We start from the raw sequence: 15373 nt of genomic DNA, 5'->3' as shown, positions 1-15373 counted from the left end.
ATAAAAAACTTTGAGCGTGAGGTACTAGGAGAAGGAAGGCCGCGTTCACTCGCCTTCGTTCGTGATTTGCTCGATGGCTTAAAAGCGTCACGTGAAAATAATGTTAACTGTCATTAGCAGCTGTAATTTGAGCAATAACAGTGAACATGAAAACATCATTGATGTATTAAAACACTACTACATCGTCCTAATGATGTCCTAATACAATACTGATATAGATCGTTTTGTGATATGAACGCAACGCAAACCGGCCCAAATCTCCTTGGGTCAACTGAACGCGGCCAGGAAGTAAGATTGCCCTGGGGGCATTAAAGCACTATCTGGCAACCGCGATCATTTTAGGACAGAGGAGGAGAGGGAATATTGGTGGTGTGTCTCAGTCCCTCATGGCTCAGTGTCGTGGTGTTTCGGTGTTGAAAAGTGGTGTAGCAGACTTCATTTGTTTGAGAGAAGGTTAAGTTAGAGAGTTAAAGTGTTGGTTTTTGTTAAGAAGTGAAGAACCCAATATTCAAGATTATTTATGAGTGGAAAATTAGGCCTACTGTTTCAGTAAATCCCAAAAGTACAGCTGCTTCAATTCCCCATAAAATTCTGAAAAAACGAATCTAAACACATTTCAAAAATAGAACCCAGTGAAATATCTCTCATACTTGCCTAAAAAGTGGGCCAATTCTCCACCTGGGAAAAAATAAGCATAAATAATGAAAACAAGAATTGATCTTAATGACGTCCAGTTTCTTCCAAGTTCCGAAGACTTGAATTCAAGAGAATCATTTGAAGAAGAAGAAGAAGAGTTGCCAAGAGTAAACAAAGAGGTGCTCAGGTGAGAATGTGAATCTCAGGTGTGTGTGTGACACACAGGTAAACATGACAGGAAGTAGTGGGTTCCAGTTACCCCTTTTGGCTTAAAAAAATATGTATTTTGTTACACCTCTGGAGGCAAATATTAAAATACAGTAAAATATTGAATCCGTTTGGTAATTATCTGTAATTATCGTGCGATTATCGTGTGCAGTGTAGGGGGGAGTTAATGGGATAATGGAATAACAGGATAACTGGTAATTGATAATTGCATAATTGCATAATTGATTTAGGAGAAATGTCACTTTGAATTATCTTAGAAATGTTATTTTTAATTTTATTTGTTTAATTAAGTAGTAGTTTAGGTATATCAGTTAACTAGCGTTTTTGGGGAGGTCTAAGCTACACGTGGATTCTCTCTCTCTCTCTCTTCTCTCTCTCTCTCCTCTCTCTCTCTCTCTCTTCATCAGGGCGGAAATAGCTGTAATTTAAAAAGATCATTCAAGTGTGATAGTGTCAATTCTGGCCGTGAGTGATGAAGATCCCACAATTAGGGGAGGACCAGACTGATGTTCTTAAATTGAGAGAGGAGAGAGAGAGAGAGAGAGAGAGAGAGAGAGAGAGAGAGAGAGAGAGAGAAGATTGCTACCTGACTTTATACATGAAAAGTGATGGAGCAAATATCATTATGAAATGTCAGTAATATTTGTTACTGGTAGGAGAGAGAGAGAGAGAGCTGGTAAATTATTCCGAATTGCTCCCACACCTGTGCTTGGCTTAACACACCTGTAAAAATTGATTACAGCAAACAGAGAGAGAGAGAGAGAGAGAGAGAGAGCCGTAAACCCTTCTGTAAAATTGTTCCCACACTTGTGATTGGTCTAACACACTTGTGAAACTAATTGCAGTAAACATTGAATAAGAGAGAGAGAGAGAGAGAGAGAGAGAGAGAGAGAGAGAGAGAGAGAGAGAGTTCTATAATAAATATATACATATACAAGACACAATTGATATATCATATTACACATACTAAAGGCTTAAAAAGCAACAAAAAACGGGAACTGACCTCAAGTGAGAGGGTAACTAGACCAATATAATTTTATTATAGGTTCTGTCGGACCCCTGAATCAAAAGAGCACGTGTTCCATACGCGCGCGCGCTCACACAGGTTAGGCGTAGGCGCGCTTAAGTGTGTGTCTACATTCCATTTAAACGCTCACGCACCGCTAAAGAGGGTGAAAGTGCGATCAGTGATCAGTGATCGGTGATCTGTGATCAGTGGTGGGGCGGACGGAGGTGCGTGTTTGAGAGATTGGGATCAAACTCGATTGTCTTTTGTTTTTTTCGTGTTTTGTTTATGTTAATTATTCTTTCGTTTTTTTGTATAGTTTACTTATTATATTTGTGTGAGTTTTTTTTTTATTTTTTAACGAAGTTTTTGGCTTTATGTTTAGATTGGTGCTTTTGCAATTGATTCTATTAATATATTGCGGTGTTTAGTGCTCATTTACAACATATTTTCGTTATGTAGTGGTGCTTATATAATTTTTTGCGTTATTTATAACAATTTGCTTGATTTCAGTGCGTTATTTATCGTTAAGTTGCTTTTTTTGTAGCTTTTAGTGCTAATTGCTTCGTTTTTTAGTTGTTTAGTACAAATTTGCTTTTCTACTCTTCGTAATTTGTTATTCTTCATTTACAGAATTCTGTACTAAAAGCAATTTATCCCTGTAAATTCAGAATTAAATCATTTTCAATATTTTATAAACAGTTCTCTGAAGGGAATTTACTCCTTTAAGAAGTGTATGTCGTTTAAAGTAACAAATGAATAAATAAATATGGAAGATGGGAAATAGAAATATGGAAAAAAGGATTTCATGCTGAAATATTAGTCTTTTGATGATTTAACCTTATTCGGTTCAATGATTACAACGTGGACAATTTTATTCGAGGTAAGAAAAAAGTATATATATATGTATGTATATATATATAATTTTTTTATTTTAGTATAATGGTATATTGAATGTACTTATTGGTAATATTCGTGTAAAAATAATATTAATATTTTCCAAAATTTTTTGAATGATTTGAAGTTACCATTTATTATTTCAATAATAATAATAATAATAATAATAATGTAATATAATAATAATAATAATAAATAATAATAATAATATAATAATAATATAATAATAATAGCTACTTTTACAACAACCACTATTACCATTTCTACAGACCACAACAACAACAACAACAACAACAACATAATAATAATAAAATAATAATAATAATAATAATAATAATAATAATAATAATAATAATAATAATAATAATAATAATGTAATCTATTTGTCATCATTTTCACATTTTTCATACTTCACTAATGACAGTAACAACAAAACAAAACTATGAAATTTATTCCATAGCATTGAATCTTATTATTATTATTATATTTGCTGTGGTGGGTGGGGGTGGGGTGGGGGTGAGGGGGTGGGGGGACTATCACAGTCCTCAATTCGACTGGGTGTATATATAGTGTGGGGTTCCGGGTTGCATCCTGCCTCCTTAGGAGTCCATCACTCTTCTTACTATGTGCGCCGTTTCTAGGATCACACTCCTCTGCATGAGTCCTGGAGCTACTTCAGCCTCTATTTTTTCCACATTCCTTTTCAGGGATCTTGGGATCGTGCCTAGTGTTCCTATGATTATGGGTACAATTTCCACTGCCATATCCCAAATATCCTTCTTATTTCTATTTTCAGGTCTCGATAATTATCATTTTACTTATTAATTTTATTATTCCATTATTCATTACTTATTCTTATTTATTATTATTATTATTATTATTATTATTATTCAGTCCCCCACAAGACATTCCTAACCTACTCAGTCAGTCTCAAAGATTCCACTACTAATTTAATCTCATTTGTAATACTAGAACCGCTACAGATAATTCCTTTAAGCCATAGTAAGTTCCCAGTGACCTAAATGTTACAAGAAATATTTATTGACCGTATGACAGCTGTATGGTTTCGGTGTATTCTGGGTCTCTTTCTTTCTTTCCTATTTCCTTCCCGATACTTCCTGAGTGTATAGTTTTTGAATTAACGTGTCGCTTACTCGGGGAGTAAGCCTACAAACTACTTTGTTGTCGATGTTGTTTTTCGGGGGTGGGGTAGGAAAGGTCTACGGAAGAGTCTAAGAAGGTCTGAAAAAGGTGTTTTGAGTTGAGTTAAAGATGCAGGAATTTCAGGACAGGATGTTTATGGTTTATTTATTAGAATGAAAATGTGAAAAATAAATAATGTGCTGTTAAACAGTACAGAACAATTATTTCTAATCAAATAGAGCGTATTGTATTTTGATTTTCGTTGGTGAAACAATGCTTTATTTTACCGTAGATTTTAGCACTTTTCAATTTACGTTAAAAGTTGGGAATATAATGTTTACAACTTGTGCGTAAAGGGAAAATCTCGCACGAGTCCCAAGTAAGCTGGAGGTCGGATCACGCCTTTTTTTCCGAGTTTCTCCACATGGCCAGATTGTTTCAAATCGCCCCAATGCCTCCTTTTGTAGATGCTGATGTTTTTACTATTTCTGGGGAGCTACATAAATTCTCATATTTAAATGCTTTCTAATTGTATACCCGTTTCATTAACCCTTTGTTTCACATTCTTTCCACATGAGCAGACCAATTCATAACACATCCTTGCACAAATGCAGACAGTTTAACCATTTCTAGACTCCTCCATATTACTCATACTTGCCTAATTACCTATCTACCTATACTTAGGAAATAGTTCAGTCGTTTTAGTATTCTGTAAAAGAAAACTATTGAGATGCTTTGTCTGTCCATTCACACATTTCTGTCCACCCTCAGATCTTAGAAACTACTGAGGCTAGAGGGCTGCAAGTTGGTATGTTAATCATCCAACCTCCAATCATCAAACATACCAAATTGCAGTCCTCTAGCCTCAGTAGTTCTGATTTTATTGAAGGTTAAAGTTAGTCATAATCATGCTTCTGGCAACGATATAGGCCAGGACACCACCAGGCCGTGGTTAAAGTTTCATGGGAGGTGGCTCAAACTGTATTATGCTGAGACCAGAGAAAGATTTATCTATTTTCCATGACCTTGATAATATGCTATGCACAATTGCGCTGAAGAAACTTCGGCACATTTTTAACTTGTTTCTTTTACATTCAAAGTCAATGATCATACTTCACTCCCATAAAGGAAAGTTGGCTCAACAGCCCCATTTTACACTGAGTGTCGACAGCGGCGTCTTGTATTCAAACTGAAACGTGGTATTAGCATCTCAGTACATTAGGATAGGGGCCAAGGATGAGTGGTACATCGCTCAGCTCATGATAGCTGGGACAAAGTTCACCTCCAGTCTACCACCCACAAGTCCACCCGGTTTGAAACCGTACCAGCTGGTGTCAAGAAAAAAAAAAGGGTGTGGGTGAAGCAACCTGACTCCCAAAGACTTTTCCAGAATGCCACAACACTCCAGACACCCTCTCTCTCTCTCTCTCTCCCTCACATAGATGACTCATTCAGGCCTATGGCACAATTATGAATTCTAATGAGGATGATATTTCTATGACGGTCATACCCACTCATAACCTATTGAATATTCTCTTCAAATTACAACAGTCACCGAGACAGATGTCTCTTTCACTTGTGGGAATAATGACTTGTGATTCTTCTGTACAGGTAACAATAGTGGGTCTGCCCCCACTCTTCCTTCTCCTCCTGGTGCCAGACTGACTTTCTTTCAACTCAAGATCCTCTCTGTCCTCTCTAACAGTCTCCACCATTTGCCTCCTTTCCAGATGGCGAGCATCGAGGTGTCTCTCGGCTGGAAGAGGCGACGGGAGGCACTACTCGAGACTCTACCCAGGGCAGCCAGGGACCTCGTCCGCGAGCTAGACGGTCTACACCAGGCTCTCAGGGACAAGGACGGCGTCATTCAGTCGTAAGTTTGATGAGGGTTCAGTGGGTTAAGTGGTTCCCAAAATGGGACGCGAAGTTTTTTTTTTGTCTGTTTAGAGACTCCATCTTGGTTGCTGTGAAGTTAAGTCCTCAAGTGTTTTCTTTAGAATAGAGAGAGAGAGAGAGAGAGAGAGAGAGAGAGAGAGAGAGAGATGCATCGTTGCACTCAATTGCGAGCTATTGTTGAATTCTGGGGTGCTCGTCTGTTTTTTATTTCAGTTTAAGACGATGCTGATCTCTCTCTCTCTCTCTCTGTTAAGAAATAATGTTAGTGATTCTCGATGAAATTGAAATATTGCTCTAAACCATTCGGTAATGCATTGTAATCTCTCTCTCTTTCTCTCTCGCTAAGTAAATATTCTAGGCACGTAATCCCTCAAAGCAATATATTTCGAGAATGTCTTTCCCTCCAGGCGATACTTCTAAGGAATTTGGCCCCTTGGGGAATATTATCGAGACTCCTTACACGCATTCCATTCGAGTCAAAGTTTCGAATGCCATTCTTTCACCCTGGGTGAAATAGATAACTTTTAAGGATATTTTTCTCCCCTCCAAAATTTAATCGTTCAAAAAAATCTATGACCCTAAAAAAGAGGAGTTCATTATTTCAAGCTGTCAAACCAATCTACTGATCGTTAAAAAAATCTGACCTTAAATCATAGATGATAAATGTATTAAGCTCTAAGAGTAATTCATTTATCATTAGGAATATTTGTGATCCCAATTCATAGGAATTCATTGAATCAAGCTGTTGAATTAATATACTAATCATTAAAAACAATCTGTGACCCCAAATCATAGGAGACCAATATATCACTTCCGAGATATAACACTGTCCTTTTTCCCTTCTTCAGCTTCTGATGCTGTGATACTATGAACAAAATAACTTAGAAGCAAGTACTTGTATTTAACAACTGGTGCCTTATTTATTTGCTAATTTTAAGTAAAGGACCTCCCCAACCCCACTTTATCTTTGATGGTGATTGGGGATATTACTCTCTCTTGTGTATACATTTAGAAGCCGTCTAAGTGCAGTCTCTAAGACCTATACATCTTGATTCTTTGATTGTTATTTCTTCTCAACTATTCCTCAGGTTGAAGACCCAAATCACCAACTTAGGAGGCACAGTTGGGGGTGCAGGAGAGGGAGGGGGCGTCTTGACAGAGGCAGAGAAGAAGACCATTCAGGAGAGGCTGACGAAGGTCCAGGGAGAGATGGACGCCAAGAAGGTAGCCATTAAGAACTTGAAACTGGCACTGGAGAAGATTGATATTACAGAGTAAGTTGGATTTCTGTATTGGGTTGTCTGATTGGAGTGTTCTGTGGGGTATGTAGAGTAGGCATAAACCTATTCATGATTGGGTTGTCTTGAATTACATTCTGTAGGGCCGGCTGGAGTGCCCTGTGAAGAAGGTAGAGTAGGAATAGGCCTATTCATGAGGACAACCTTCATCCAGAAGCAGGTACTGTTAAGTACAGAGACTTATTCTTCTTGTTCAGATCGAAGAGACTTGTAGTCTCATATTTCATTTGGTGATTGTATCAACCTTACCTTTTGTGACCAAACAAGATTGTTGCACATAGAGCAACTTCCAGTGAGGGGCAACTCAATGGCTATTAGCAAAGAGGAAGTATTTGTTACTGTTTGTAAATGGTTGACTAGATCTAGTATGCTTCTAGCCCTAAGAGTAACTGGATTATTGGAGAGATGGTACTGTGTATAATGAATGAGAAACATTATCTTGAGTCTCTTTAAATACCTTCTTTGGCTCTAAGAGAATGACACTTTTTGGCTACATTAGTGACCTCACTATACAATCCTCGATGACACTATGTATAATGGATGAAAAACATTATTTTATGACTGTTTGAAAAGCTCTTTTGGCTATAATAGAATGGTACTACTTGGCTACATGAATGACTTCACTATACAATCCTCCATTTTCTTACAGTAACATCGACGTCAGAATCCGAGCGGCGGAACTCGAATACGAGTTGGAGAGGGAGGAACTCAACATCCTAAACCTGAAGGAGGAATCGAACGTCCTGGGAGCCCGCCTTCAGGAGAACACCTCCTCGACGTCCTCCTCTTCCACCTCGTCGAATGGGGGCCAGGGCCCCAAGGTGACCCTGCACGCCCTCATGTCGTCAGCGGGGGGAGGGGCCGCCCTAGGTGGAGCGAACCTGGTGACGCTTAGCCTAGCTCACACTCCTGGTAACCCGCCGTTCCACGTCATACCAAGGCCTCCCATGGGCTGTGTCATCGACTGGGCGGCTGAGGACACGAAGCTCAAGAAGGGAGACAGGTGAAAAAGGGTTCCTTTTAAGTTAGATGGGTCTCCTTGGGCTGCGAGAGAAGGCCTGTCAACTTGACAGAGGCTTCAAAGGGAGTTGATATCTTTAGCATATCCAGCTCAGCATACTATAAGCAATACTAAAAGCCCTTTGCAGCTATGATTTGGATCAAAATTATGCTAGAACTACTAGGAAAAGCCACCAATTCACCAGGGACCCTGTGAGGAGTGCCACCTATTGATCTTATTGAGTGATATTACAATAAAAATTTAAGTAGAGTAATAGACATTATGCCTGTTGGGTTTCTTGTAATCTAATTCACCAAAAAACTAAGTTTTATGACATTTTACAGCAACGAAAAAAAAGGGCTAATCTACCATAACCTGACCTTGCCTTACTTAACACCACCCTAATCCTAAAACTTAAACTCCAGCTTTATTTTGTTATATGAAAGTTACTATTATAATAACTTCAATTCAAGAAAATATGTAGGGCTTTCTACTGAATCATACAAAAACAACAAATAAGTTTTAGGCAAAAAAAGTGACGTTGTAACTTAGTTAACCCTTTCATCTCTGTGCAGGCTTTTGGAGGTTGTGAGAAAAAATGTGCCCCATTGATTTATAGCTTAATCAACCCTTTCACCTCTTCTCAGGCTGCTGGAGGTTAACGGGTCAAACGTGGTCGGAGGAGGACTCGAGATGGTAACTCGACTAATGGCTGCTTCGACTCACCTGAATTTAGTCATAGCAAGACCAAATCCAGGTTAGATGCTGAAATGTTTGCTCTAAATTGCTCGGGTGTTCCTTACTAAAAAAAGAGACAGAGAAACAGCATGGCTACTCAAAGGTTGTTTATTGATAAAAAATACTTAATAGCACCAATTTTCAACCTTGGACCTTTCCATAAACAGCAGTATTGACTGATATTGCCAAGAATTAACAAAGATTAAAGGTTAATATAATCATAATAATAAACCTCTTTCTACCAGGAACTGGAACGTGCGGAAGGAGGTCAGACGCAAGAGCCGAAAAGCAGCTGGAAGACAGGTCACGCGAGATCAAGGATCTGGTCAGCCGGCTTGATAAAGCACTGAAGGAGAAGGAGACAATGAAGTAAGGTCGTTAGGTTAGGTTGTACCTGTCTGAGGGCAGAAATATGATCAGTAAGAATTGGGTACATGTAGTGAGATTGAATCGTTTATAGTTATTTCTTTTGGTAAAATCGGAGGACTCTGTTCCTTTAAAAATGGAGCGTATATCAATGCGAAAAATGAGGATGTACACTGATAACGTACTTAGATTGAACAGTCAGATGTAACAGGTGATTTTCTTCGAACACAAACGGCAGGTGTGTGTGGTTTTAAAAATGTATTAATGAATTTATCGACAATTAAAAGCCACAGTAGTGTTAAAAATATATTTTTGTAGCGTTAAAAATTACTAGGAGAGACTTTCGGATACTGATCTGAATAGTGACACTCCCAATGGCCTTTAATTAACCCTTTGTGCTCTTTGTAGATAGTCTCCTGTAACACTCCCTCCATTGTTTTGCAATCAGTAGGACTGAAGAGGGATACGAAGCAGTATCCAAAAGTCTCTCCTAGTCATTTTTAATATTGTACAAAGATATATTCTTAACACTACTGTGGCTTTTAATTGTCAATATTATAGCCTCGTTATGGAGGTTCCTTAGTTCACTGAATTTATCATTACTACTTTCTTATATTTAACCATTTTATGATCATGAGTTACTTTCGTGTGATGAAAATAGCTAGATTTCATTCAAGATTCCTACCAGGTTCTGTTCCTGTATTACATTCTTCGGTCTCCATTCATGCAAGCACAGATCTGTTCATTCTTAACAGGAGCGACAACACTCGTCTCAACCACAGAATAAGTTATCTGGAGGAACAAGTGTCAGAGCTACAAATATCCCTTCAGAAGACTCGAGAAGCCACCCTTGGACAATCTGAAGGAGAAGCCATTGTGACGACCTCTCAACCAGGGGCTACTGTCATACAGGTAAGAGTTTTAAGTTTAGAAGGATGTTCTAAGTAGCTTTTATTCAGGTAAAGGTAGGAGCTGCTTTGGGAACCTCTTCTCCTGTCATACAGGATTGGGGATATCTCCCTAAGCAGAGATAGAAAATCTATTATAGTTCCTGCCATAGTCTCTACAAAGTAGTTTGTTATTATATCTTCGTAAAGCCTCAATACATGATCTTTTAGGCAGCTGACATATGCATTGGTAACCTCTGCTGAAAGACATTGGTCAGCTTTAGAGGTAGACTCAGAGTAAGGGGTGTTTCCATTCAAGCAAAGTAATCTTTACGAAAAAACTCAGGATAAAATATCAGGATCATTTAGAGAAATTACTGTCTATGCCTCTCAACCAAGTAATGCAGTCACGTAAGATACAAAACTTCCCTGGGGAGAACTCAGAGGAACTCCTCAAAAGGAAGACATTGTAACAATAGGTCTTATTTAACTTGAATCTAACTCTGTCCCCTGGAACCTAACTGTTTTCCCAAAAGCTTGTCCACCCCTTCCAGGTCTTCCAGAAGGGGGACCAGAAACTCGCAGTTGCCAGTCCAGATGTGAGCAACGGAGGGGTGGAGAGGGCCCAGCAGTATCCTACTTTGCCTAGGATTCGCTCTCCGGACTCCTCCATGTCCTCCTCTCCTAGTTCCTCACCCTCAGATGGTCCTATGGGTAGGCAACACCACACCCTAGGGCATGCCACTTCCAGGCCTACCTCAGCAGCTGACCAAAGAAGAAGGATGCTCTCTCCTCGGCCAGAATCAAAGAATGAGGTATGAGTTAGGACCCAACCTCCATTTTTTTATTTGTTTTCTATATTCCTTCAGGGGTGGGCTCAATGGGGGTTATGAAGATGCCTGTTTTTTAGACCTGCACATAAGAAAGTAGAGTTACAGGTTAAGGAAAGCTAGCTTTGTATGAACAATAATCGTTAAATGAATGGTCAACTTCGATTTTAAATTTATATGTCAGATATCTTATCATTTTCTCCAGGATCTACCTTTATCTACCTAAGGGAAAGTTACCAACTTTCAAATTTATTATTTTACTATGTCATACTTCCATTTTCCCTTGATTAACCTTCATTGCCGCCTGAAAACAAAGTAATATTCTAACGTTATCCTCCTTCCAGGACTCAAGACCTCCTTCCAGAACAAAGCCAGTCCCCCCAAAGAAGCCAGAACGACTGAGCTTGCAGAGAACGACGAGCATGCAGAGCGTAGAAGAACTACCCACCAACTCCAGGTCGTCCAACAGCGCATCCACAGCGAGAAGCAGCAGCAACGGCGTGCATACTTGGCACTCTCACGACAATGACCTAAGCTCTCAGGAGAACGACTACGTCCCTCACGCGACCTCCTATGACCAGGATCGCCTCCTGGGTTACCGGAGCCGGGAGCACTCTTTCGACAGGCTCCAGGAGCGCTCGCATTACTCCACCCGGGACAGGAGCTACGATCGTCTCTCTAACGATCGCCTCTCCAACGGCGGGGACGGAAGTGTCAGGATGGTTGTGAATGGTGGCAGCAGAAGCCCCGTCACCACAGGGGAGCACCTCAGCAGGAGACCCAGTCCTCAAGGGGCTGCTGCTTCAACAACGTCGGTTCAGGAAGTAGCGTTGCCGAGGAGAGGGAATTACAGGTCTCATTCACCAGACAGCTCTTACCACCTGGAATCGGACCGCATAGACGGGCAAGACAACGACATATTCCGGGCGGAAATATACACCAGCCCGGGTAGCACGTCTCACTATTCGTCCTATTCTCACAAGCACCATCAACCAGACTATCATCGTCACAGCCACAGTCACTATCACCATCAAACGCCTTCGACGCCGGTGGCCTCCAGAACCTCCACGCTCAGCGTTCCAGCCAAGAGTTCGCGCGCTCACGAGCAGTGGTGTTGAGCATCTCCGGGAACCTCTGCTCATGTGCAATTTGAAATGCAGAATGATTATGTCAGAAAATAGCCAAAACATAAGCCTCATAATTGAAGGGTCCCATAATTGTGTTTAAATCTAGTGAAGTGATTCAAAAGCCTATACCTATCCAAAACCAACGTGACTTATCAGGATTAGGTCCAGTGTAGTGTAGTGTCTTCTCATGACAATGCTTCAACATTCCGTTAATGTTTTATTTATTGTGATAATTATAGCACTCCAGAAGAATTTTACTGTGTGCTTTTGATGGCAACACTGCAATATTCCTGAGCCATCTTTTCCTGTGATGGCAACACTGAAACATTCCATGCTGCTTTAGTCACACTAAATTCCAAGTGTTTTGGAGTCATGACATTAATGGTTCAGGACATAAATTTAATATTATTATCAATATTATTATTATTATTATATTATATTATATATACGATGTCCTCCATAGTTACCGTGAGCTCATTCAAGCTAAATCCTTAAGTTTAGTGTCGATATGAGATATCACTGACATAAACATAACTCCAAATATTCACAATTGCAGATCTCAGTTTAATTTGTAACATGTAGTAGACTGAAGTTCTGCGCATCACTGTGCCAGTAAACATTCATTTTGACAGAAAAATGGAAGATACAATTAATTTTAATGATGTTTTGGAAGTCCTAAGTTAGGTTAGATAATGTCCTTTCTAGGTTACAACTATATTTTCATCCAAATCATCAGTAAATTATTGATTTCTGTATTTTTTTCTGTCATGAAAATCACTAAAAAAATAATACAATGAAGATATGTTTCCCACGAATCATTATGTTGGACAAATTTACAATATTTTGTGCATAATTTAAGTTCTACCATGTGTCTGAATATTCCAGTCAAGAGAGGCACCACTGAAAATATATTTTGAGAAACACTACGAGTCAGCTTGCCATACATCTATGTGATATTTGAGTTTGTATGTTTTCATACAATTCAAAGCTGACGTTTTTCACTGAGGATTGGAAATTATGCATTTTTATATAGCATTTACACCTTATATACAAGAATACTATAACTGCCAGAGGCTGCTATTGTAATTAAACCTAGATAGCTGTTAAATTAGCTGTACTCTGCTACATGGATCAAAACAATCAGTCATTATTCTGCATTTGTGTACATAGTTTTGTATCAGCAAAGACATTTAATTCTGTAATCACTTGACCAACGTATCTCAAAATAGCAAAATTTTACTTTGGTTGTGCATGTTATTAAGAACACTGGTTCGTCTCATAAGAATATTTTAAAAAAACTGAAAATGTTATTAATTCTTTGAAAGAACGTATGGAGCAAACTAACTGTTCCTAACCTAACGTAACTTAGAGCCAAACTACAAAATAATATGCTCAACTAAAGTGAATTTCTACCCACTTAAAAAGGTACAGTCCTCAAGAATCATGTTGCACATAATGTACAAATTTACTGTAATATTGTTTAGACGTGTTAATTTCAATGTAGTGTTAGCAATTTTTTTCCCATTTAGTTACCAGAAATGTAAATATAAAACCCTTGCATTTGTGACATAATAAAAGAGAAAAGAATTTTTTAATAGAGATTATTTTGTTTTTCCTTTGATAGGATGGTCTGTTATTAAAAGTAATTAGTGGCTTTTGAAAGTAACTAAAGGTAATTGGAAAGTAAATCAGTGGTCTAGCTTATATTGGTCGATCAATAGCTAACTGTAAAACATATCCCTTCTCGTTTTAAATGGTAGTGATACCTGTCAAGCTGCCTCTTCCCACATTTGCTCGTAGAGATCAGTAAACCCATGGCTGTTAGATTTAGTTATAGATTTAACCCTCTACAAGCAGGCTCTGGAATTTCCTAGCTTATTCAGTTTTCCATAGAAAATCTGCAGAGAGAGAGAGAGAGAGAGAGAGAGAGAGAGAGAACGAACGTAGCAGTACATTTCAGCTGTTCTTGACAGAGAGAGAGAGAGAGAGAGAGAGAGAGAGAGAGAGAGAGAGAGAGAGAGAGAGTAAAGGAAGTCTCTCTTCATGAGGACACAAGAAACATGAATATAATTTTGTCCAGTTAATGAAGGTTCATTGAGATAATGACTTGCAATGACATTTCATTTAATAATTGGAGTTGATTATTTTATAATGAACGATTTCATTGTGATTCTTTGTATCTCCTTTTGGTAATCAGAGCATTTGTTCATCTGCCTGTGAATCAGACGCACCTGTAATTTATATTCCTGTATGATACAAGGTTGATTTGGTTTGAAATCTATACCTGTATCTATACAGATAATTGTCATAAACATAAACAATTGATTTGGACCCTATACCTGTATCAATACAGGTATGGACATAAACTTTAAACAATTGATTTGGATCCTATACCTGTATCAATGCAAGTATGGACATAAGCATAAACAATTGATTTGGATCCTGTACCTGTATCAATACAGGTATGGACATAAACAAATGATTTGGATCCTATACCTGTATCAGTACAGGTATGGGCATAAACAAACAATTGATTTGCATCCTATAACTGTATCAATACAGGTATGGACATAACCATAGACAATTGATTTGGATCCTGTACCTGTATTGTGGCTGGATCACAAGCAAAGCAAAAGCAAGCAACAAGATCTCCCCACTTTTATTTTATGGAACACGGTTGACAAATAGTTCGTCCCAGCCCCACTTACTCCTTTACGACACTAATTACGCAGGACATTTGTCTTAACGAGACACAGAACACACAAAACTCAAACTCATGTACTCACCTCAGTCGTCGAGACACAACAACAGCTGAATTCAAAACACAAAGACAGACAAGAACTAAAGAAAAAAAAACAACAACAATCACTTCGTAAACACATACCAACAACTCGAAAACAACATAACAAATCATACAACAACTCAGATACACAACAACATCAAAGACAACGCGACAAATCAACACACAAACAACTGCCAACACTGTCTCCAACAAACAATTCACAAACATCAAAACACAAAATCAAATGCAACAGACACTCTTTAGCTCAACAACAACCAGACAGACACATGCACAACAACTATACAATATCAAAATCAATCAAATCGCAAAACAATAACTGACCATCAATAGACTCTGCCTTTATCTCTGTCCTCTTTGACTGCTAATCACAGACTGACTCACTGACTGCAGGGTTGCCAGATTATTTTGGGAAAAATAGCCTGTACTAGCTTCAAAAGTAGCGGATTTGAAATAAAAGTAGCCCAATGGTGAAGTCTATGATAACACTGTAAAATTATCAAGCAAGACTTATACTGAAA

General features: G+C 38.6%; 1 protein-coding gene across 4 annotated transcripts in view; it reads left to right on the top strand.

The window, feature by feature from the left end:
* Positions 1 to 13645, top strand: part of LOC135205005 (uncharacterized) — a 113304-nt gene extending 99659 nt beyond the window's left edge. For 2 of the 4 annotated variants that reach the window (XM_064235235.1, XM_064235237.1), the window contains 8 exons: positions 5641 to 5783; positions 6895 to 7080; positions 7754 to 8107; positions 8752 to 8861; positions 9088 to 9211; positions 9964 to 10120; positions 10632 to 10910; positions 11270 to 13645. In XM_064235235.1, the coding sequence (XP_064091305.1) occupies positions 5641 to 5783; positions 6895 to 7080; positions 7754 to 8107; positions 8752 to 8861; positions 9088 to 9211; positions 9964 to 10120; positions 10632 to 10910; positions 11270 to 12043 (2127 nt within the window). In that variant the 3' untranslated portion in view covers positions 12044 to 13645. Of the gene's footprint in view, positions 1 to 391; positions 824 to 5640; positions 5784 to 6894; positions 7081 to 7753; positions 8108 to 8751; positions 8862 to 9087; positions 9212 to 9963; positions 10121 to 10631; positions 10911 to 11269 lie in introns of those variants that run through there. The other 2 variants (XM_064235238.1, XM_064235236.1) reach the window with 2 other exon arrangements.
* The last annotated feature ends 1728 nt before the right edge of the window (positions 13646 to 15373 follow it).

This window comes from Macrobrachium nipponense, chromosome 48, assembly GCF_015104395.2.
Source record: "Macrobrachium nipponense isolate FS-2020 chromosome 48, ASM1510439v2, whole genome shotgun sequence".
In the NCBI taxonomy this organism is placed as follows: domain Eukaryota; kingdom Metazoa; phylum Arthropoda; class Malacostraca; order Decapoda; family Palaemonidae; genus Macrobrachium; species Macrobrachium nipponense.
The sequence above is the reverse complement of the archived record's forward strand: the minus strand, read 5'-3'. Positions and strand labels throughout refer to the sequence as shown.